The sequence below is a fragment of the Artemia franciscana genome, chromosome 6 (assembly GCF_032884065.1).
Source record: "Artemia franciscana chromosome 6, ASM3288406v1, whole genome shotgun sequence".
NCBI classification, from domain to species: Eukaryota; Metazoa; Arthropoda; class Branchiopoda; order Anostraca; family Artemiidae; genus Artemia; species Artemia franciscana.
The window spans coordinates 25,083,579-25,108,519 of NC_088868.1; the positions used below are offsets into that span (position 1 = coordinate 25,083,579).

General features: G+C 35.4%; 1 protein-coding gene and 1 long non-coding RNA gene across 2 annotated transcripts in view; one reads left to right on the top strand and one right to left on the bottom strand.

The window, feature by feature from the left end:
• Positions 1-10,555, bottom strand: part of LOC136028234 (uncharacterized) — a 92,774-nt gene extending 82,219 nt beyond the window's left edge. Inside the window, exon 1 of the long non-coding RNA XR_010617774.1 lies at positions 9,876-10,555. This is a non-coding gene — a long non-coding RNA (uncharacterized LOC136028234). The remainder of the gene's footprint in view (positions 1-9,875) is intronic.
• The window catches only part of LOC136028227 (1-phosphatidylinositol 4,5-bisphosphate phosphodiesterase gamma-1-like), a 158,427-nt gene that overhangs the window by 101,234 nt on the left and 32,252 nt on the right, over positions 1-24,941 (top strand). Inside the window, exons 14-16 of the mRNA XM_065705951.1 lie at positions 3,569-3,683; positions 7,377-7,525; positions 17,868-17,982. Coding sequence (XP_065562023.1) covers positions 3,569-3,683; positions 7,377-7,525; positions 17,868-17,982 — 379 coding nt within the window. The remainder of the gene's footprint in view (positions 1-3,568; positions 3,684-7,376; positions 7,526-17,867; positions 17,983-24,941) is intronic.

Below are 24,941 nucleotides of genomic sequence, written 5' to 3' on the forward strand. Positions count from 1 at the left end.
TATGATACTAACCATATTAGTTAGGGTTCTTACTAAGCTCTCACGAATATAATAAAGCCTTGCTGTATATTTAAAATTATTAATTCTACCAGCATCTTATATCTTCATAAAAAATACTAGAGTAACCATGAATTATAAAAGTTATGTTATTTGTATATTTTTTCAAGATAAATATTAGATTTTTTGTACAAAAAGCCCTATTTCGTAATTGATTCCAAACTTTTTTTTTGCGAGAGAAGTTTAAATTTTAAGAAAGTTTTTTTTTGAAATATCTGATATAGATGGTATTAAATACTTAAATCAGGGATTCTTATCAGGGTGTCATGAGTCCAATAGGGTCGTGTTGCGTATTTGAAATTGTAAGTTCTACCAGCATCTTATATCTTCATAAAAAGTACTAGAATAACCTGGAACTATAAATGTTTGATTATGTGTGTATTATTTGAAGTAAAGGATTCAAATTTTTGTAATAAGAGATCTATTCATGATTTAGTTTCTTGCTTTTTTTTGTTTGAGAGAAGTTCAAATTTTCAGAAATGGTTTTTTCTTTCAAATATCTGACGTGTGTACTACTAACCACTTAAATTTGGGGTTCTTACCAAGGTCTATTAATGCCAATAGGGCCATGTTTAATGTTTGAAATTATTACTTCTACCAGTGTCAATCTTTATTAAAAAAAAAAAAAAATACTGAAATAACCAGAAACTATAAAATTTGAGTATTTTTTTCAAGGGACGTATTGAATTTTATGTACCAAAGCCCGATCTATTGATTCCGTAATTGATTTTTTTCTTTTTTTTGTACGAGAGAAGTTCATATATTCAGAAAGAAATTTCTTTCAAGTATCTGATATATGTGATATTAGCTATTTAAATCAGGGGTTCTTACCAATGTCTCATGAGTCTAATAGGGGCGTGTTTGAGATTTGAAATTATTAGTTTTACCAGTCTCTTGTATCCTTATATATATATATTAAAAAAAAAAAAAAAAGAACAATCAAGACTATTTAAGATTTTGTAAAATGTTCAATTTTTTTTTGGCTTTCTAGTTTTACTTTACACTAATATCGATCTCACTGCAGTTTTAAATGCAAATTATAATACAATTAACAGAAAAGAATGGATTTATTTACTGATAGCTGGTATAGAAAATAATTTGTATTAATTTTAATTGTGTTTGTTTTTTAAATTCTTTAAACTGTGTAAAATCGTCAGTGACATTCGTCACTTCTTCTTAAGAAAAGCATTATTAAGGGGAACCGCCTAAATAGATCTAAACTCAATTCGATATGCAGATGAAGTGGCAGACGGGGCACTACAGCATGAAACTAATACTGAATGTCTTATTAGCCTTATATTAGAACAATAAAACATAATATCTTAGCTGCTCCTATTTCCTAAAATAATGTAAGTGTAACTTTAAGCTTTAAAATAATATTGTAACCTAACTGTTCTATGGATAAAAAAAATTCTATCGAGTATAGGGTCTACTATGTACCTTAAAAACACCAAAATGTTGCAAATGTTACTTCCAAAGTTACTCCCGCCGTTTACCCGTGCCATTTAACCAAACAGTTGGAAAACTATATGTTCTATCACTATCTTAGCTCTATGACTATCTACCTTAGTTCTACTGCCCTAGGAATGGATGCATGGACGGATAATACATAGACATATCTATTAACAAAACAAATTAACATCATTTTTATACAATCCTAATAAGGGAGATTGAATGCCAGAATTGCCTCTCACTCAATTAGACTATGTGTCTTGGCCTTTTCTACAATTAGCCATGGCTTGATGCCCACACCTATTCGATTTTAATTCAAAATTCAATAATTTGAACTACAATCAAACAGATGTGGGCATCAAGTCATAATGTTATAATGCAAAAAATTATATTTTGATCATCGTACACAAGAAAATTTTTATAACATTTGTTGCTCAAGTGTTATATGAATATGCAGTTTTTCGTAAAAATTGATTTTATTTTCAAAACTATTTCTTTTAACTACGAAGGCACGAGATGTAGCAATTTCTTTTCAAATGAGCATTAAATAGTTTTCCATGATTTTCCAGTGTTCTACTAGCTGTGAAAAAAAACGGAACGAAAAAAAAAGATACCGTCGACGGAGAATAACGTGCTTGCAGTCACTTTTCTTGTTTTTCAAGCCATTGGTTTTGGCTCGTTATTCAAGCCAATAGTTTTGGCTCGTTATTCAAGCCAATGGTTTTGGCTCGTTATTCAAGCCAATGGTCTTGGCTCGTTATTCAAGCCAAGGAGATGTAAGTTTTCTAAATAGGGTTTTCGGACAATGCGATTCTAATAGTCTACTTCGAACAGACCATATATAAACCAGAGAGAACGGATAACTTAAAATAGTGAAAATTGGCACTAATGTCAACAAAAAATACCAACACCATCTAGCTCTTGATGTCTCTTTATTTTCAAAGTGTAATAAGGAGCTAAAATGATTGTAATAATAAGTCCCTGATCTCTGATTCAGTGTTTTGTGTTTCTACCTGACTCTATTTTTAGGAGTTGTGGGCTGTTTTACTATTAATTATGGGACGTGATTGCCTCTTACTAGGCTGCTAGCTAACGCTGCAACCTGGATCCATTAATTTGTTTGATTTTTTCTTTCTTTAGCTTAGAAAGTATGACCTGATTTTAATTGTCTGTGTTTGTGCGTCGTGTTTGATTTTATAATTGAAACAATGTCTTGTAACGAAAAAAAATGATTTTAATGGTTTGACAATACAAGTATTATTTCGTTAAAAGAAATTATTTGCTGATATGAGAATACAGTTTAAATTACTCCAGCAGTTAGGTTTAATCAGCTACTTATTCAGGAGGGGGAGAGGTATCACCTTGGTCTGGGTGCAGTTAAATTTTGTGTATTTAGTTTTGTAACTATTCTGAAAAAAAAAAGTATTTCAAGTTCTCACCCATGAATTAAATTCAAAACTATACTACTGAGTATTTTTAATTTTTCACTACCAACAGGATTTTTTTCATAGATTAAGATGCTTAATGTACAACTGTGTATAAATCAGCCTCAAAGCAGACGAAATTTCAAAAATGAATACTTCTGCAAAAGTGTAATTCTTAAAATTTCGTAATTTGTTGCGATCTTCATGTGTGGTTCACCAATAGTAGCGAAAAAAAAATTTTCTCTTTTTTTTTTACATACCTTTATTGATCTTGTAAATATTTGAATACTTTTGCTACCTGCCAGTTCTGTATTTTAAAACAAATAGATGCTGCTGGAGTAGATTTAAATAAATTGGAATCTTTCTACTCTGAAAAATATTTCTGAATTCTAAGAATGAAAATAGAATATTTCAGTAATGCTACCACTTGCTCCAAATAAAGACAAGTCTGTTCCCTCCAAAAAAATATTTTCCAAATTATAAGTATGAAAATGAAACATTCCAGTAATGGATTGTTGTAAGTGTAAGTTGTAAGTAGTGAATAGGTTATGAAATAAAGTTGTGAAATAAAGATAAGTTTTCACATATGGAAAAATCGCAAATTTTGAATTTCTAATAATGCCTTCTCTCATCAGGTGATGTTGAGTCGAGTTTACCCTAAAGGCCAACGGATTGACTCGTCTAATTACAACCCAATTCCAGCTTGGAATGTTGGCTGTCAGATGGTTGCTTTGAACTACCAAACACCAGGTATGATGAGACGTAAAAGACAGATTACAGTCTTAATTTGATTCACTCTGTCTGAGCAACGTCAAGTATTGTGGCAACCTTTATTCGGGCTCGCCAATGAAATTGTTGTGGGAATATTTTTTTTTCGTTATCAATTAAACGCTTTAGTTTTCAATCCCTTGAAACTTCACAAGTGGTAAATCTAAAGACGAATTCGTCGTGAAAAAAAGTACCTTAATGACGGCATAGAATTACTCTTTTTCTACTTAAAACTGTCTCGATTTTTGTTTGCTAAATATGCTGATGTTGATAAATTTATAATCAATATTATTAATTTTGACAGCCCACTTGTATACAAATTAATGGTGGGTATTTTACCCCAAAATTTCAACCAATCCATGCTGTTGTTTCTAAAAATATAGCATGCAGATTCCAAGCCATTGCATTTACATTCTGTTTTTATTTTGTTGGCCCATTACAAGCTAAGCTTCTTGGACTTAGTAATTACTTAACGTTTTGTAATTGTTTTTTAGTATTAATAAATTGATTGATCGATTGAAGCTAATAACACATATTATTTCTTTCGATGGTTTTGATACTAGGAGCAACTGGGTTCTTTGTACACTTCTATGATTACCTCTGAATCATTTTAATAGTAATTGGGAAACTACATCACACCTTTTCTTTATCATTTATAATTCTTTTTTAACCACTTACATAAAGGAAAATCTCCCTACCGTCAAATTTACCGAAAACAGATAAAAGGTAGACCAATAAGCCCAAGTATATAACCCCTCGTCTCTGGATTCAAACGTGCTTTGGATTTTTGATTACAATTAATTCTTCGTGGTAGATATGTAAACGAATGTAATCAGCTTTTAAATATATTTCACAAACCAAAAATTGGCGTATAGTATAAGTATCTAACCCAAAGCCGTATCCTGGAGGGGGGTAGGGTATTTGAACCCCCTCCCCCCGAAAATTTTGTCCAAGTAAAAACGTAACAAATATGAATACAAACAAAATTTTGATGCTCTTTTAAAGTTTTGTACCCCCCCCCTCCGAAAATAATCCTGGGTATGCTCTTAATCTAACCCCTCCCTTGAAAACTGATAGACTTAAAATTTTGTTTACAAGTCAGTCTTCGTGATAGAGAAACCATTGTCAACTATGGAACTTCGAAGTCTGTTAGTGCCTAGACGTTAAAGGCATTTATTTAGGGTAGTTTTCTGTTGGCTGTAGGGACCTGCATCCTGAATTACAAGCAAGTTTGGGCACTTTTGCATGGAAGATAGATAGAGCTTTGAAGTTGCGTATTCCTCTAAACATCAGTTCCTCTGTCTTTTTGTTCACAGTTAAGTTTCAAGCAGATCTGAGCACTTTGGTGTAAAGGCTGGAGAAGAGGCATACTCCCTTCAAAGTAATAATTCCTATATCCCGGTTATTCCTGTTTCCCTAGTGACCTAATGTATTTGCTGTATAATTCTGAGCCTATCGGTGAAAAAGAAAATCTGATTGCCCCTTCAATGGCGCGGATTCACGTAAATGTAGGGGAGGGGGCAAGGATTTTTTTTTTAAATGAAGATGAAAAGGAAAACGGAACAACATTGAGCAAATATACCTAAAACAGGGGGTAACCATAGCTCTTAATTCTCAATTAGTAGCTACCGTAGCAACCACGATTTGCCACCGCTGCTATAGCGATTAAAATTATTTCTAAAAACTATTTTTTGTTAACTACAAAAGGCACTATATGTATAAATTTCCTTTAAAATGAAACAGTTCTCTATGATATTTCAGTGCCCCGCTAGCTACAGAGAAGGAGAAACGAAAAAAAGATACTGTCGATGCAAGATATCTGGCTATACTATATATGGTAGCAGCCACTTTTCTTGTTTTTCAAGGCAATGGAATTTCCTTGTTGCTCAAGTTAAGGGACTGTAAGTTTCCTTTAGAGGGTTTTCAGACAAGGTGGTTCTAATGGTCTACTTTGTGTTTCAATCTGACTCCATTTTTAGGAGTTTTAGGGGTACAGTACTATTTAATAGCTGTGGAAAAACGGAGCACAGGGGTGACAAATAGAAACGACCAGTTAGCCAGTCTCGCTGCTTTAATATAGTACACATCTAAAATGGAAAATAGCTATGAAATAGACATAAGAAGGTATTTTCCAAAGTTTAGGTGGGAGCATTGGCGCACCTGTACCCCCTATGGTGTCAGTGGGTTGTTGCCTCTCACTTGTCATTTTGACAATCAGTCGAAATATTTATGATGAACCTGACTGAAAACCGTTTAAAATATAAGTAATCCTGCTTTAGATGGTCGAGGTGTCCTAAATGGTGTAATGCCAAAATGATTATTAAAGTTTTTTTTTTAATTAAAAAACTTGAGGCATGCTTGGGGTATGAGGTATTAATTCAAGGTAAAATTTCACAGGAATAATCAGATAATAAGTGACTTGTGCTTTTTGTTCAACAGTCTGCCAAGTATTCTCACCTGAATCTTAATTTATATGATGGCATGCGTCCATAATTCCGAATCAATCACTAATCTGAAAGCGATTGTATAGCTATGAAATAGACATAATAAGGTATTTTCCAAAGTTTAGGTGGGAGCATTGGCGCACCTGTGCCTCCTATGGTGCCAGTGGATTGTTGCCTCTCACTTGCCATTTTGCCAATCAGTCGAAATACTTATGATGAACCCGACTGAAAACCGTTTAAAATATAAATAATCCTGCTTTAGATGGCCGAGGTGCCCTAAATGGTGTAATGCCAAAATGATGATTAGAGTTTTTTTTTTAATTAAAAAACTTGAGGCATGCTTGGGGTATGAGGTATTGATTTGAGGTAAAATTTCACGGGCATAATCAGATAGTAAGTGACTTGTGCTTTTTGTTCAACCGTCTGCCAAGTATTCTGACCTGAATATTAATTTATATGATGGCAAGCGTCCATAATTTCCAACAATCACTAATCTGAAAGCGATTGTATGGCATTATACTGCGTAGATCATACCCGAAGCGTGTTTTTCTCTATTGTTCAGACAGAGTTTGCTTTTTTCTAATGCTCAAAAGAAAGTATTCGTTTTTTATTTTATTTTTATTATACATATTTGTATATTTTATTTATCACGAACTAGTAACAACAATGTAAATAGTGGAGTAAAACATATAGAAAAAGAAAGAAAATCATGAACTATGAAAAGTGTTTACTTTGAGATAATGGAATGGAGGAACTTTATTTTTATAATATCTGAAAGATTTTTAGTTATCTGGGCAACTTTACTAAATACATCATTAATCCCGAATTTTGACAGAATTTTCCCAGTAAGGTCACATAGAGGGAGAAAAAGAAGAAATCGAAACGCTGGAAATACCAAATACGCTAAGAAGAAATTTGGTCACAGGCCCTTTGACTAGTTTAATAATTTTCTTTTGATTAAGTTTTGGCTAGTTTAATAATATGGCTAATTTGGGCTTGTTCGTTGCATAAATCTCTTTCTTGCTTGTCTTGCAAAATGTCAAAAACTGTCAAAATATTTTCTACCAGGCAATTATCTCTGGAAGATTTTGGTATTTTGCGAAAACAAACAAATGTATATTTTCTCCATATTTCGTCCTAATGAAATAAATAATTATTATTTTTTCTCTAGGGCAAGAAGGAAGTTTTCTATATCTTCGTATTTCATTTTTAAAGTCTAATTGTTTTTCAGATAAACCAATGCAGTTGAATCAAGCTCGTTTTCAGGCAAATGGTAAATGTGGCTATATCTTACGTCCTGAATTCTTTTTCTCCAAAGATTATGACCCAAACGATCAGACGACCTGGAATGGCGTTGAACCCATATCCCTAAAGCTAAGAGTGAGTGTATTTCATTACCAACCCTTCATTTATACTTTAAATAAGAGGTATACGAGGCAAACTTCACCCAACAGTTATATTCAATTAAGAGGTAAAAATATAGTGTTTTACCTTCTAAACACAAAAAGGATTTGTGTAGGAAAGTTCCCCGGGATTGATCTGTAGATCTTTTAGGAAGGTTTTTTTTTTCAATTTGGATTCAAAAGCGATTTTGTCATGTCATAGACTCATTCTCGACAGGGAATGTATGATAAATAATATAGTAACATCGTATCTGTATCGATATGTAATACGTAATATCATATCGAATTTCCATAATATCAATGCGTAATATCGTAATATACGTAATACCGTATCTCACACCACCAAATTTTTACTAATTTTATAATCTACTAGCTGTTGGGGTGGCGCTTCGCGCCACCCCAACACCTAGTTGGTGGGGGCGCTTCGCGCCCCCCCCCCAAGCCCCCCCCGCGCGCGTAAGTCGTTACGCGCCATATTAGTTACGCGCCATTGTAGTTGTGTCCCTATGTCCCACCTGTGAATATATATATATATATATATATATATATATATATATATATATATATATATATATATATATATATATGTTTTTAACTACGTAAAACTTGCGAATATACAACATTCTTTGCTATCCCATTGTCTGTGCATATAAATAGATTGTCAGGTTTAACGACTCTTGAACATGCAACATATAATGGTCCATGGGAAAACAATCCGTATTCAGATCTATACCTCATGATTCTAATGATTGCCCTTGAGCTTTGTTGATGGTGATTGCTAATCGACCATTCCCTGAGTCGCCATCGTCATTTATATATCCCCCTGTGCACCCCGGCGTCCCCTTTGTAGTTATGTCCCTGTGTCCGGGTCGTCATTTATATTCCCTGTGTCCCGGTCGTCATTTGTGTCCCGGTGTTCCAGTCTGTGATTTCTCTTTGAGTGTCCCGGGCGTCATTTATGTTCCTTGTGTCCCGGTGTCCCGGTCGTCATTTATATCCCCCTGTGCCCCACGTCATATGCGGACAAACACGACGTCACTCGACAGACAGACAGACAGACATAACCCACAAACAACTTATTTTTACATATATTTATTCATATTTTTTTAGTTTTCTTTTTCTCTTTTATTTTTCAGTTTTTTCCTGTTTTTTTAGTTTTTTTTCTTTTTTAGTTTTTAGTTTTTTTTAGTTTTTTACCTTTTTTTAGTTTTTTTTTAGTTTTTTTAGTTTTTTAGCTTTTTTAGTTTTTTTATTAGTTTTTATTTTTTTTGTAGTTTTTGCCTTTTTTTATTTTTTTCAGTTTTTTTTTAGTTATTAGATTTTTACCTTTTTTTAGTTTTTTTTAGTTTTTTAGCTTTTTTAGTTTTTTTTTCTTTTTAGTTTTTTTTTGTAGTTTTTACCTTTTTTAGTTTTCTTCTTCTTTTGTATTAGTGTGAAATAATTCAGACGTCATATGCGAACAAACATGACGTCACCTGATCCACAGATCCACACACAGACAACTTATTTTTATATATATCTCGACAGACAGACAGACAGACATAACCCACAAACAACTTATTTTTACATATATTTATTCATATTTTTTTAGTTTTCTTTTTCTCTTTTATTTTTCAATCTTTCCCTTTTTTGAGTTTTTTCTTTTTTAGTTTTTAGTTTTTTTTTAGTTTTTTACCTTTTTTTAGTTTTTTTAGTTTTTTTAGATTTTTAGATTTTTAAGTTTTTTTATTAGTTTTTAGTTTTTTTTGTAGTTTTTGCCTTTTTTTAGTTTTTTCAGTTTTTTTTAGTTTTTAGTTTTTTACCTTTTTTTAGTTTTTTTTAGTTTTTTAGCTTTTTTAGTTTTTTTTTTCTTTTTAGTTTTTTTGTAGTTTTTACCTTTTTTAGTTTTTTTTCTTATTTTGTATTAGTGTGAAATAATTCAGACGTCATATGCGGACAAACATGACGTCACCTGATCCATCCACAGATCCACACACAGACAACTTATTTTTATATATATAGATTTTTTAGATTTTTAAGTTTTTTTATTAGTTTTTAGTTTTTTTTGTAGTTTTTGCCTTTTTTTAGTTTTTTCAGTTTTTTTTAGTTTTTAGTTTTTTACCTTTTTTTAGTTTTTTTTAGTTTTTTAGCTTTTTTAGTTTTTTTTTTCTTTTTATTTTTTTTTGTAGTTTTTACCTTTTTTAGTTTTTTTTTCTTATTTTGTACTAGCTGTTGGGGTGGCGCTTCGCGCCACCCCAACACCTAGTTGGTGGGGGCGCTTCGCGCCCCCCCCAAGCCCCCCCGCGCGCGTAAGTCGTTACGCGCCATATTAGTTACGCGCCCGTCACCTGATCCACGATCCACAGATCCACAGACAACTTATTTTTATATATATAGATAGTTTTTTTTTTTTACTTATGTCCTGGTCGTCATTTATACTCCCTGTGTCCCGGTGCTTTGTTGATTGCTAATCGAACATTCCTTTTGTCCTGGTCGCTTTCTCTTTGAGTGTCGTCATTTATTAGTTTTTTCCTTTTTTTTTAGTTTTTTATTGGTTTTTACCTTTATTTTAGCTTATTTTTCAGTTTTTTTCCTTTTTTTTAGTTTTTTTTTATTTTTTATTTTTTTTAGTTTTTTACCTTTTTTTAGTTTTTTTAGTTTTTTAGCTTTTTTACTTTTTTTATTAGTTTTTAGTTTTTTTTTTTGTAGTTTTTGCCTTTTTTTAGTTTTTTCAGTTTTTTTTTTAGTTTTTTATTGGTTTTTACCTTTATAGTTTTTTTAGTTTTTTAGCTTTTTTATTTTTTTTATTAGTTTTTAGTTTTTTTTGTAGTTTTTGCCTTTTTTTAGTTTTTTCAGTTTTGACGTCACCTAATCCAGTTTTTTCAGGTGACGTCACCTGACACATCCATCCATCCACAGACAACTTATTTTTATATATATAGACTAGCTGTTGGGGTGGCGCTTCGCGCCACACCAACACCTAGTTGGTGGGGGCGCTTCGCGCCCCCCCCAAGCCCCCCCGCGCACGTAAGTCGTTACGCGCCATAATAGTTACGCGCCATTGTAGTTGTGTCCCTATGTCCCACCTGTGAATATAGATAGATATATATATATGGTTTTAACTACGTAAAACTTGCGAATATACAACATTCTTTGCTGTCCCATTGTCTTTGCATATAAATAGATTGTCAGGTTTACCGACTCTTGAACATGCAACATATAATGGTCCATGGGAAAACAATCTGTATTCAGATCTATACCTCATGATTCTAATGATTGCCCTTGAGCTTTGTTGATGGTGATTGCTAATCGACCATTCCCTGTCCCGGTGTCCCGGTCGTCATTTACATCCCCCTGTTTCCCCCGGTGTCCCCGTTGTAGTTGTGTCCCTGTGTCCCGGTCGTCATTTATATTCCCTGTGTCCCGGGTCCCGGTCGTCATTTGTATCCCGGTGTCCCGGTCTGTATATACATTCGTTTTTTAGTTTTGTTTTTCTCCTTTATTTTTTTCCTTTTTTTTTCTTTTTTAGCTTATTTAGATTTTTAGATTTTTTAGTTTTTTTATTAGTTTTTAGTTTTTTTTTCTTTTTAGTTTTTTTGTCCCGGTCGTCATTTATATCCCCCTGTTTCCCCCGGTGTCCCCGTTGTAGTTGTGTCCCTGTGTCCCGGTCGTCATTTATATTCCCTGTGTCCCGGTCGTCATTTGTATCCCGGTGTACCGGAGTTGTGTCCCTGTGTCCCGGTCGTCATTTATATTCCCTGTGTCCCGGGTCCCGGTCGTCATTTGTATCCCGGTGTCCCGGTCTGTATATACATTCGTTTTTTAGTTTTGTTTTTCTCCTTTTTTTTTTTCCTTTTTTTTTCTTTTTTAGCTTATTTAGATTTTTAGATTTTTTAGTTTTTTTATTAGTTTTTAGTTTTTTTTTCTTTTTAGTTTTTTTGTCCCGGTCGTCATTTATATCCCCCTGTTTCCCCCGGGTCGTCATTTATACTCCCTGTGTCCCGGTGCTTTGTTGATTGCTAATCGAACATTCCTTTTGTCCTGGTCGCTTTCTCTTTGAGTGTCGTCATTTATTTTTTTCTTTTTTAGTTCTTTTAGTTTTTACCTTTTTTAGTTTTTTTTAGTTTTTAGTTTTTTTAGTTTTTTACCTGTTTTTAGTTTTTTTAGTTTTTTTTAGTTTTTTAGCTTTTTTATTTTTTTTATTAGTTTTTAGTTTTTTTGTAGTTTTTGCCTTTTTTTTAGTTTTTTTAGTTTTTTAGCTTTTTTATTAGTTTTTAGTTTTTTTTGTAGTTTTTGCCTTTTTTTTAGTTTTTTTAGTTTTTTAGCTTTTTTATTTTTTTTATTAGTTTTTAGTTTTTTTTGTAGTTTTTGCCTTTTTTTTCTCTTTGAGTGTCGTCATTTATTAGTTTTTTCCTTTTTTTTTTTAGTTTTTTATTGGTTTTTACCTTTATTTTAGCTTATTTTTCAGTTTTTTCCTTTTTTTTAGTTTTTTTTATTTTTTATTTTTTTTAGTTTTTTACCTTTTTTTAGTTTTTTTAGTTTTTTAGCTTTTTTACTTTTTTTATTAGTTTTTAGTTTTTTTTTGTAGTTTTTGCCTTTTTTTAGTTTTTTCAGTTTTTTTTTTAGTTTTTTATTGGTTTTTACCTTTATAGTTTTTTTAGTTTTTTAGCTTTTTTATTTTTTTTATTAGTTTTTAGTTTTTTTTTGTAGTTTTTGCCTTTTTTTAGTTTTTTCAGTTTTGACGTCACCTGATCCAGTTTTTTCAGGTGACGTCACCTGACACATCCATCCATCCATCCACAGACAACTTATTTTTATATATATAGACTAGCTGTTGGGGTGGCGCTTCGCGCCACCCCAACACCTAGTTGGTGGGGGCGCTTCGCGCCCCCCCCAAGCCCCCCCGCGCGCGTAAGTCGTTACGCGCCATAATAGTTACGCGCCATTGTAGTTGTGTCCCTATGTCCCACCTGTGAATATAGATATATATATATATATATGGTTTTAACTACGTAAAACTTGCGAATATACAACATTCTTTGCTGTCCCATTGTCTTTGCATATAAATAGATTGTCAGGTTATCCCCCTGTTTCCCCCGGTGTCCCCGTTGTAGTTGTGTCCCTGTGTCCCGGTCGTCATTTATATTCCCTGTGTCCCGCGTCCCGGTCATCATTTGTATCCCGGTGTCCCGGTCTGTATATACATTCGTTTTTTAGTTTTGTTTTTCTCCTTTATTTTTTTCCTTTTTTTTTCTTTTTTAGCTTATTTAGATTTTTAGATTTTTTAGTTTTTTTTATTAGTTTTTAGTTTTTATTTCTTTTTAGTTTTTTTGTCCCGGTCGTCATTTATATCCCCCTGTTTCCCCCGGTGTCCCCGTTGTAGTTGTGTCCCTGTGTCCCGGTCGTTATTTATATTCCCTGTGTCCCGGTCGTCATTTGTATCCCGGTGTACCGGTCTGTATATACATTCGTTTTTTAGTTTTGTTTTTCTCCTTTATTTTTTTCCTTTTTTTTTCTTTTTTAGTTTATTTAGATTTTTAGATTTTTTAGTTTTTTTATTAGTTTTTAGTTTTTTTTTCTTTTTAGTTTTTTTGTAGTTTTTACCTTCTTTTTAGTTTTGTTAATTTTTTTTTTTACTTGTGTCCTGGTCGTCATTTATACTCCCTGTGTCCCGGTGCTTTGTTGATTGCTAATCGAACATTCCTTTTGTCCTGGTCGCTTTCTCTTTGAGTGTCGTCATTTATTTTTTTCTTTTTTAGTTCTTTTAGTTTTTACCTTTTTTAGTTTTTTTTTAGTTTTTAGTTTTTTTAGTTTTTTACCTTTTTTTAGTTTTTTTAGTTTTTTAGCTTTTTTATTTTTTTTATTAGTTTTTAGTTTTTTTGTAGTTTTTGCCTTTTTTTTTAGTTTTTTGTCCTGGTCGCTTTCTCTTTGAGTGTCGTCATTTATTAGTTTTTTCCTTTTTTTTTTTAGTTTTTTATTGGTTTTTACCTTTATTTTAGCTTATTTTTCAGTTTTTTCCTTTTTTTTAGTTTTTTTTTATTTTTTATTTTTTTTTTAGTTTTTTACCTTTTTTTAGTTTTTTTAGTTTTTTTAGTTTTTTAGCTTTTTTACTTTTTTTATTAGTTTTTAGTTTTTTTTTGTAGTTTTTGCCTTTTTTTAGTTTTTTCAGTTTTTTTTTTAGTTTTTTATTGGTTTTTACCTTTATAGTTTTTTTAGTTTTTTAGCTTTTTTATTTTTTTTATTAGTTTTTAGTTTTTTTTTGTAGTTTTTGCCTTTTTTTAGTTTTTTCAGTTTTGACGTCACCTAATCCAGTTTTTTCAGGTGACGTCACCTGACACATCCATCCACACATCCATCCACACATCCACAGACAGACAACTTATTTTTATATATATAGATTAGTGTGAAATAATTCAGACGTCATATGCGGACAAACATGACGTCACCTGATCCATCCACAGATCCACACACAGACAACTTATTTTTATATATATAGATTATCTACTTCTCTTGCTAATTACAGAAGTAAGGCCACTCATGAAACTCAGTTCGGGGAAGGGAGGGAGCTAAAAGATTACGTCACAAGCCCAAGTTCTTCAATTGCTGCGTTGACCTTCTTGAAAATAAAGCATATAGTGAACAAAATAAGCACTTTGTGGTGGAAAAATGACTGAATTTTAACATTTGGCAAGTGTTAGTGTAATAAAAAATATCTCGTTAAAATCAGTATAATTTCCTGTTAAAATTTTCTGTATTCTGTCAGGACTTGAGTCTGCAGGAAAGAGACTCTGTTTTATGTTAATAACATTTTTTAGATTTTTTTTTTTTTGGGGGGGGGATATTTGGAAGACAAGTGTTGAGAAGTTACAAATTCACAATTTAAAATCTAGTTGGGTAATTGTTGTTACTCTAACCTGTTGTTACTTTAATGAATGTTTTTGATCACGTGGTGTGGATAAAAACAAAATTCCACCCAATTACAGCGCCGATAATATACCCCGTAATTAGATTTAAATGATACGCATTACTGAGAAGTGACTTTATGAGGTGGTATTATTTTTACGTATTTGAAAGAGCGTCATGCAAATAAATGAAAAGGACGGAGCATAAACAAACGAAAAACAAGTAAAAGAAAAGACAGTAAACGCAAAGCCAACCGTTAAAAACACGGCGAACACTATGATACCATTCAGGGTCGGTACCAAGCACGAACATCAATAATTACTAACACCTGAAACCACAAAGAGACGGTCAGAAGACCAAGGATGATTAGGGCTCTTTAAAGGTCAAACGTAATGAGAACACATGAGAACAAAATGATACAGACAATAACTTAAAATTTTATGTTTGATTTTTATTCTCTCGTATATTAATGTTTGACAGTTTACGCAAACGATTTAACTGAGAAGCTGATCAGGGCTGTCCAGTACAACTAAGTTATTTACAAAAAAAAAGATTTACCAAGGATGATTAGGGTTCTTTAAACGAATATTATTTATTGGAATTTGCTTTTCAAAGAAAATAATGGGTTCACAAAGGCTGAATTTCCTTACGAGACAGGAACGACGGGTCCAAGGAAGAAAAGGGGTAAGGAAACGGATAAGGTATTTCTTGAAGGAGCAGATGACTAATGGGAATTTTCGTTTATCAGAATTTGTAAAGATTTTCCAAAAGGTGCTATATTGAGAATAATGTGGTAGGGCTTTTGAAACAAGACGGTGGATGAAACGAACTGATTCGTGCCAAAGGATGCATAAGAAAGAGTGACTTGACGTTTATTGTCAGCTTTTTTGAAGAGTTCTTGGGGAAACTAAGATAAGTCTTGTCATCAAGTGGCTTAGTCAAGCTGAAATAAAGAGGAATTTCATCTAATGGAGTTTGCTTTCAGTTGAAGAATACAATTTGAGATTATCCGGCATTAAGTTTGAGCCCAAACCTTGTATACTGGGAATGTAGTGATGTAAAAAGCTTGTTAGTGCGCTTGATAGTATGATTCGAATTCTAAGCGATGTCTGTATAACAGACTAGCGCCAAATTAAGACCGGTCAGGTCGAAGAACGAGGGAGTAGCAGTTTACATATAATGAACTCCATTGTTGAAAAGAAGGGGGAGAAAGTGCACCTTGCCAGTTATGTTTCTCAACACAAATAAAAAATATCGGAAAATGTTGTATAGATCTAAGGTAGGGTGCGCACTTAAAAGCAGTCAGCTTCAGACGATGAATGAAGTACTAGTCGAATTTTAAGACGAGAATGCTTAGGAGCTCTAATGTGGGAATGAACTAATCAATGAGTCAAAAGCCTTAAGTATTTTGTGACAAACTAAGACGAGTGTTTTTTCTTAAGGTTTATCAACGATCAAGCGAAATAACGAAGAAGTGGAGGCACAGCAGTTCGGAGAATCGATTAGTGGGGGGTTTAGCATTTCGTATTCCGATGGTCGATGAAAAACAGTTTGAAAAGCTCGTAGAAAGTAGTTGTTACGTTTTACTTTTAATGGGCTAAAATAATGAGTACTAAGTGCCCTATTTGCCTTTCTTCGGGATTGGAGGGCGATCTCCGATCGAACACGATAAGGGTTGACTGCAAATTGCTTGGAAAGTGAACTGCTTGGACAACAATCACCTGCATTAAGTTTGCAGTATGGTTAACCAAAAGCTCATAATAGTAAACGTCAGCAGCACCAATCCTATCCATAAGAGAAGACTTCTTACCTATTGGTGTAAGATGTATCACACCACAGAATCGACCAACATAGCAAAATTTTGAAATAAAGTCATCAAAATCTTCTTCATATTGAGATTCAAAAATGGTATTTGAAATGATACCTCTCGAAATGTTTTCTCCAAAACTAAGTTTGTGATTGATAAGCCTCTTGCGACAAAACTTCGAAAGTTTGGTTCATATGGGCGACAGTGCTTTTGAAAAATGTCTTTCGGTAGAAAGCTATATACCACAAACCCAGCCAGATCGAGGGGAGCCATAATTCTTACCTGGACATGGATTCTCACCAAGCTTCAACAAGGAATGAATTACTTGACCAATATTTTGTGATATCCCACCAGAAATTCTTGAGAGGTAGAGCGGCTTTGTCTGTGCACCGCAGGGCATGGTAAATTGTGCAAGACTCAGAGGATTGCACATAATTCACTTTATCATCACTTTATCATATCTCTAGTTCAATGAATGAATTTTGATTTTTTTTTTCCAGAATTACAAAATTAAGTCAAAATGAATTTCTAATCTTTAAACTATATAATAAAAAAAAGTACACTCATTAACAAAAAGGATATGTTTTAAAATGACAAAGTGGCTTACGCACCACTGTAAACGTCAAAAGGCCTGTTATCTTCTTTACATAGCCTTGTGGGTGTCTCATAAGTATGTTGAATGAATCGCCAATTTTTGCAAGATAAAATCGCCAACAGGTTGAAAAAGTTAACATTGGACATTGTTTTGGCCCTGGGTAAATTGGGCTTTGGGATGAAGAGGCTGTGACAAGGAGCAGACTTAAAGAAGAAAAATGAGATATAGATATTATAAGTTGGCTTGACAGTTGGAGGTCAATAACCACGTGGACATATAACATTTAAATAATTGTAGAAGGAATCTCATGGTCAAGGTTTGAGACTTAATTTGAATGGTGCATACGAGGTGTATGGTGCAATGGTGCATACGAGGATATGATTGATGTCTTTCCGCAAGATAGTATGCCAATCATTAAAAATACTTGAACGATTAGATGCACTGAATTGGAATTTAAAAAAACTGGAAGAATAGAAAATAAGTCTATATTGCAAGAGGTAGATTTTGCTGAAATATTTTCCAAGAGAATTTTCTGAAGATAAATTGTGGTACTCGTGTTTTTACCCAGTAAGTTCTGCTGGAGAAAAATCTCTACGAAAAAAAAGGGTTCGATCCCAGCAAAGTAAAGAGCAATAATCTGTCAACGAATAACTTGACAAAGCAGAAATAAAGTAATCTTTTTACGGTCATGTCTGTTAATATTTCAAAATACTTTACTTATGAGTTTTTGGCTTAAGGGGAGATGGTGCAAGAATTTTAAGTATGCACTCCAAATATCTCAACTATTACACAATCTAAAGGATATTACTCCCTTTGACATCTATTTTAAAATTAAAGTTTAGGGAGACTAAACTAAAGTTTAGGGAGCCCTATGAACTTTACCAAACGATATCCCTGGTAATTCCTCAAGGACTAAAGGACGACCAAACAAATTTAAGAGGTTGTTCTATCTGCGGTTTCAGTGTATATATTTATTTGAATATTTATTTTTATTCTTACTTATTTATTTGTATAACATTTATATTTATTTTATAGATAATAGCTGCCCGTCACCTGCCGAAGTCTGGCCGCGGTGTTGTTAGCCCGTATGTAGAAGTTGAAATATGTGGCTGTGAACAAGACAATGATCGATATGTCACGAGAACTATATGTGAGCTACATTTCATTTCTTTATAATTTTATTGAGAGATTAACTATTTTATTTGAAGAGAAAATACTTCCTCATTAAGTTTAAGGCAATAGGTCGTTGTTTTTGTCTTATAAAACAAAATTGTCGCTTAGGAGTTCTCGTCTGTTGTAGTGGCTAACTACCCGTTTAGGGGATCAGATTGAAACTGATTGAAGCCCCTTTTATGCCCTTGGTTACTCCCACAGTCCTCACAACAATGGATCAAAATGTTGAGATTGGCATTCTACAAAAAAAAAAAAAAAAAAAAAAAAAAAAAAAAAAAAAAAAAAAAAAAAAAAAAACCGGTGGTTGTGGTGTAACCCATATAACTCCAAGCCTAAGGGCCCAAAATTAAGATATTGACCGATTTTGCACCGATATATTTTAACAAAAAAGTGGGCAAGGAATTTGATTTTCTAAGTTTATAGGTACTAATAAGGCCTGTGACCAGCCATATCTCCTTCCCCTTCTATGGTTAGATATCAGCCTCGTCAACTTCTGACTATTTGTAAAAACAATCGAAGTCAGAGCTACAAACTGACCCAGCTTTAAAAACTAGTTAATTTCTTATTTAGTGCAGGAACGAGTTAGGTCTGAATTTTTGTGCAAAAACAAGTTAATTCCAAGCTGTAAACTGCATCTTTGCGAAAACTAGTGGAGTCCTGTATAGTCCCGTGGCTAAAACAAGCCAAGTCAAGACTTACTTGACTTAAGTCTCCTGCCGGGCACTGCTCGGCGTAGAGAGTGACGTCTGCCTCCTCCACCCACTTCGGTCCATGGCGAGTATTTGCTCTTCGCCTTGTCTAATGTTTGCCATCGTCAAGAACTCGGACAGGCTGTCGGACCAACGTTTCTTCGGTCGGCCGCGAGGTCGCTTCCAACCAACTTTGATAGGGTCGGAGTCATAGATCATCTTTGCGGGTAGATGTGGTGGCATTCGAAGCAGATGCCCGAGCCATCGTAAGGTTCGCTCGGCTGCTTGAGTCGAAAACCAAGACTCCTTTTTGAGCTGCAGAAGCTTTTCATTGCTGACGAAGTCGGACCATCGTAGGCCCTCAATCCTCCTCAGGCTCTTTGCATGAAATACGTCTATTTCCTTGAGGGTTGCAGCTGATGCTTGCCATATCTCAGCTCCGTAAAGCATCACAGAGCCGACTAGAGCATTGAAGATCCGCAGTTTCGTTGTGCGACTGATCTTTGGTTTTCGCCAGAGCTGACGATTCAGTCTACCCATGACAGAAGACGCTTTTGATAATCTTGCCTGCAGCTCGGGGAGAAGTGAGCCATTTGAAGAAATTAGGAGCCCAGGTAGGTGAAGTCTTTAACAACCTCGATGCTAGTGGTGCTGGCCAGGCTAACTGGAGAGTTAACAGCAGGAGAAGACGGGTCTATGGCCATAATTTTAGTTTTGTTCCAGTTTATATGCAGTCCTACTTTGGCAGCCTCTTCTCGCAGAATTTGGAGCGTTTCCAGCAGCTGCTACATGGAGTCAGCCAGAATGGCCAAGTCATCGGCAAAATCGACATCTGTGATGGTATGATCTCGGAATTTGAGCCCAAAGCTGAGACGTGAAGTGGTTTTTGTCATAACGTAATCTATGATGACATTGAAGAGCTCTGGGGCCACTGCACATCCTTGGCGCACCCCTGTCGTGATTTGAAAGAACGGGCTGCGCCGACCATTTACTTGTACACAGCTCTCCGTCCCATGGTGCAGCGCCTTGAGAAGTCTGCAAGATTTCTCGGGTAGGCCAGTCAACTCTAGAATCAGCCAAAGAGCTTTTCGACCGACTGAGTCAAATGCAGCACGGAAGTCAACGAAGGCAATAAATCTTTTCTGTCGGAACTCTGTGGTCTTCTCTACTATTTGTCGAATCGTGAAAATCTGCTCAATGGTTGAACGATCCGACATAAAACCAGCTTGCTCGGGTCGCCGGATTTTTCGAATGATGCTCCGACATCGATCCAGCAGGACCATTGAAAACAGTTTTCCAGGGACTGACAGTAGGGTTATTCCCCGGTAGATGGAGCAGTCGCTTCTCGAGCCTTTTCTCTTCCATAAGGATCCGTCAATCCTCGGAAATTATCTCTGTCTGCCAGATTGTAGAGAACAGGGTGTGTGGAAACAGGAGCATTGCAGTACCTCCATATTGTAGCAGCTCTGAGTTTAAGCCACAGATACCAGCAGCTTTATTATTCTTGAGTCTTTTTACTGCATGTCCAATTTCTGAGGGGCTGAAAGGCTCATCTGGAGGAACATCTGTTCCAGGTCTTTGACTGCAAGGTTGGCTGGGACTATCATTAGGAGGCGCAGACGGACCAGTATTGTTGAGGAGCGAACAGAAGTGGTCCTTCCACCGCTCAAGACAAGAACCTTCGTCAGAAAGAAGTGCACCATCCCTGGACAGGACGGGACCCAAGGTGGGAGTTTTATTTTCAGTGAGGTCTCGGAGATGCTTGAATAGGTTGCCCATGTCTTTCTTTTTTGCAGCTAGCTCAATTTCATCGGCTTTCTTTGCAACAAACTGGGCTCTATCCCGGTGAATGAGTCTGTTCTGCGCTCCATTGAGCCTCCGATATGTGGTCATGTCCCCAAGAAGTTTTGCCTTCCGTCTTTGCTCTATGACTTTCAGTGTTACATTAGTTAGCCACGATTTCTTTGGATAACTCCTCTTGCCAAGCACTAGTTGTGCTGCTTCGCTGGTCTGCAATTTAAAATGCTGCCAGAGATCTTCGCTGCTATTAAGTGAGCCAAGGGCCTCGAAGCGGTTCGATATCTCGATACTGTTTTTCTGGCGAGTATCTGGTTCCTTTAGTTTCCCAATATCTGCAGCGACGGGTTTTCTTTCCGATCGTTGTGCATGGAGGCGAAGCCGAAAATTGGCGCACACAAGCCTCTGGTCTGCGTTTCCAAGCTCTGCTGATCTGTAAGTTCTGCAGTTCTTCACCAATGATCTCCAGCGTTTGGAAATAATGACGCAGTCAATCATCTTCTTTGTACGACCGTCATTACTATACCACGTGTACTCATGAATAGTTTTGCGTTGGAAGTAAGTGTTTGCAATGTAAAGGTCGTGAGATCGGCACAGTTCAAGTAAGCGGAGCCCATTGTCGTTAAGTGGGTCGGGGGATACAGGACCAACTGTGCCACGCCATACACCCATATCATCGCGCACTGTCGCATTAAAGTCACCAAGGAGAACAGTTATATCATGGGGGGTACTGTTGCAAGGCATCTGGACAAAGCAGAGTAGAAATCCTCCTTAGTCGCATCATCAGAATCGTTGGTCGGGGAATAGCATACGATGACAGGCATCTTGCCATGCTTGTGTCCAAAGCGGGCTTTCGTTAATCTATCAGATACAGCTTCGTGTAAAAGTAAGGCCTTTCTTGTAAGGCTATTTTGTGCAAGGCCAACACCATTCCTTCTCGAGCTTCCTCCAGACCAGAGCAATGAGTCACTGTTACCTATTCGCTCTTCTCCGCTTCCAGTAAGACGTGTTTCTGTAAGACCTGCAATTGACACTTTGTTCTTGCGAAGTTCTTCAGAGAGTAGGTTCTTTGACGCAGGTGCATTCAGAGTCAAGACATTCCAGGTGGCTATTCGTAGCCCCCTTCGGTCCATAAGGTTTAGTCTGTCAGTCTTTCTGACGTCGTCAGCATGTCCATTGACGCGCGATGGTCGATATCTTAAAAGGGAATCCGGGTCCGAGGCTATATTGTCACTTTTCGTAGCACTTAATTTTCGGGTGGAGGGTCGCTAGCCCAACCGACCCTAGGCCTGGAATCTGATTATAGCTAGGTTAAACCTAGGTACTGAGATTCCCGGGATGGGCTCCACCCGCCAAATGAGGTTGCGGCCGTCCTGATCGGAGTGTTTAGTTAGGGGGGAAACCCCATATCCAGAGGCACGTGGTCAGCAGACAGAGTCTGCCTCATTCCGGACGTAATGCAGTATGAAAAGTAGCAAAGTCCTGAAATTGTGCGAAAATAAAATAATTCGTGATAATTCTTGTATCTTTTCAAAGACCTTAACGGTGTTTGAAAGACTCTGTCAAACACCGTCTGTCTGTGTGGTTTTTTTTCTTTTTCACTTGGTGCTCATTAAAAAACGAAGATTTTTTGTTAAATGAACAATTCTTGCATCTTTTAAAAGAGGTTAATGAGGTTTAAGAGACCCTTTTGGGAAAATGAGCTAAGCTCTTAATTGCTGCAGATGAGCAAGTCCCGGTCTGATGCAAAAGTGATCCCAGTCAAAGCTATTGAATTATGATGATGCGGTACCAAAATGTATCAGGACATGACTCAGTGCAGCAAAGGGCTAATTCCTAACTCGGAGCAAAAAATAAGTTAATTTGAGATGGCGGAAGTAATTTGCAAAATTGAATGGTCACAGTATTACGGTCATCTCCATTTTAATGTGTTGCAAATTTAAGGCCGGTCTGGTCTTGGTCTGGTCTTCATTATTTGCCAGGAGACGCGGTATAAAATTGTGGAAATTACAAATAAAAAGTACATATTTTCGGGTTTTTACTTCATGCAGACCTATTTAGAAAAATATAATTTAAATAATTGTTCGCAGCGAAGTGACAAATTTATTTCATTTTATCAAAAAGTTCGTGGTAACGAACTGTACTAAGGAGCGACCCGGCTCAATAGTAACCAAAACTCTAAAAAACGGATTTTTGATACCTATAGCTACATGAACAAAATCGCATTTTAATGCTGACTTTAAATATATGAGATACCTATCTAAAATTATGAGTCTAAGAAAAATTGCCTTATTTTAGAAAATAGAGGGAAACACCCGATAAAAGTAATAAAACCAAAATTACACCCATCCGAATCAGCCTATCAGGGAACCCTACCGTGGAAATGTTAAGCTTCTATCAGCAAAAATATGGATTTCTTTTTCCAGGGGTGATTATATCGAACCAGTTGTCATAGAATGTTGTGAGCGGGCTCATTTCAACGGAAATGAAGTTATATACAAGTGAATTATATGTAAAAAAATGAAGTATATAGTACCCTTTTTAAGTGATCTAAAAAATTGGAGGGCACCTAGGCCTGTTCCCACGCTAATTATTTTCCCACAGTCACCCGATTAAAATTCTGAGATAGCCATTTTATTCAGCATAGTCGAAAAACCTTATAACTGTGTCTTTGGGGACGACTTATTCCACCAGAATCCCCGTGGAAGGGGCTACAAGTTACAAACTTTGATCAGTGTTTATATAGTAATGGTTATTGGGAAATGTACAGACGTTTTCAGGAGGATTTTTGGTTGGGGGGGGGGTTGAGAACAGGGGGTTATGTTGGGGGAACTTTCCATGGATGAATTTGTCATGGGGGAAGAAAATTTCCATGAAGGGAGCGCATTTTCTAGCCTTATTTCAAAATAGAACAATACAAAAATAAATATGAAACAGTTTTTTCAACTGAAAGTAAGGAGCAGCATTAAAATTTAACACTAACAGAATACAGAAGTTCGTTACGTAAGCTAACTCGTAAGTTACGTAGATCTTTTACTAGCAAAAATGTTCGTAAAATATTAAAAGTTCTAGTTGCCTTTTTAAGTAACCAAAACATTGGAAGGCAACTAAGCCTCCTCCCCTGCTCCTTTTTTCTCAAAGTGATTCTATCAAAATTATGAGAAAGCCATATAAATATGAAATTTCGTTTTGATTATTCATCTGTAGAGAGCCAAAATCAAAACATGCATTAGTTCAAAAACGTTCAGATATTAAATAAAAAAAGACATGTTTTTAACTGAAAGCAAGGAGCAACATTAAAACTTAAAACGAATATAAATTAATTCGTATGTGAAAGGGGCTACTCCCTCCTCAACGCCCCGCTCTTTACGCTAAAGTTTTACTCTTTCTCTCAATTCTACTTTTTAAAACAGTAAAAACTTTAGCGTATTAAGCGGGGCGTTGAGGAGGGAGCAGCCCCTTTCATATACGAAGTGATTTCTGATCGTTTAAGTTTTAATGTCGCTTCTTACTTTCAGTTAAAAAAAACTTGTTTTTTTTTATTTAGCTTATCCATACGGGTTCATTAAAAAATATTCTAAAGTTCGATTGTTGCTTGAGTATTTGTATATCTGAATTTGTATTCGGATAAGACTGTAATGACACATGATAACTACCCATACCTAGCACAGTTGGATTTATATAAACGGTTCTCGTATCTCCATACTTCTTGGCAACCTTCCGTCGACAATTTCTGGTAACAGTGCCTCAAAATAAAATTTTTGTAGATTTGGCAGCATTTTGTTAGACCAGAATTCACGTTCACGACCAATCTTTTCATAATATAATTCCTCTTCCCCTAAAAATATTACAAAGTATACAAAATCAATGTCACAACATTCCAATTGCATTTGAACTTGGTAATAGTAGTCATGTGTTCTTTTCAGCTTTATTTCACTATTAACTTTCTTTTCTAGACATGTATTTTTTTTTAAGCGCTATCCACTCTTCCAATGTAAGCCCTTTTGCTGTCAAAGGGCACTTCACCTCCAAAAGAGCCTTCTCACCCGAAGGAAAAATTGCTATCCCGTCCGGACTGGCCCCTAGAAACCCATATCCCTTGTGAATGAAAAGCCCAGCAGAGTTCACAATGCAACCCATTTTCTTTGCAAAAGCTGCAATAGCTACAGGCTCATACATCTGACCATGCTCCATTGCCTTTGTTTGGCGGTTTCTGGGATACAGCAGCTGCCGAACTAATGAGCCCACAGTCTTCAACCGCCTTTTACAAACAGCACCAGCTACGGAAGCTGTAATTCTGTTTTTTCTGTATTCTATCCAGCTATTATCGATAGAATTTCTCTGAAGCCTAGTGGCTTTATCGATACTGAGGATATCTGTTGCAGTACATTGAAGACGAGTCAAAAAATCTGTTTTTGCAATTTTGAGCGCACTGCAATCAAGATCCGGA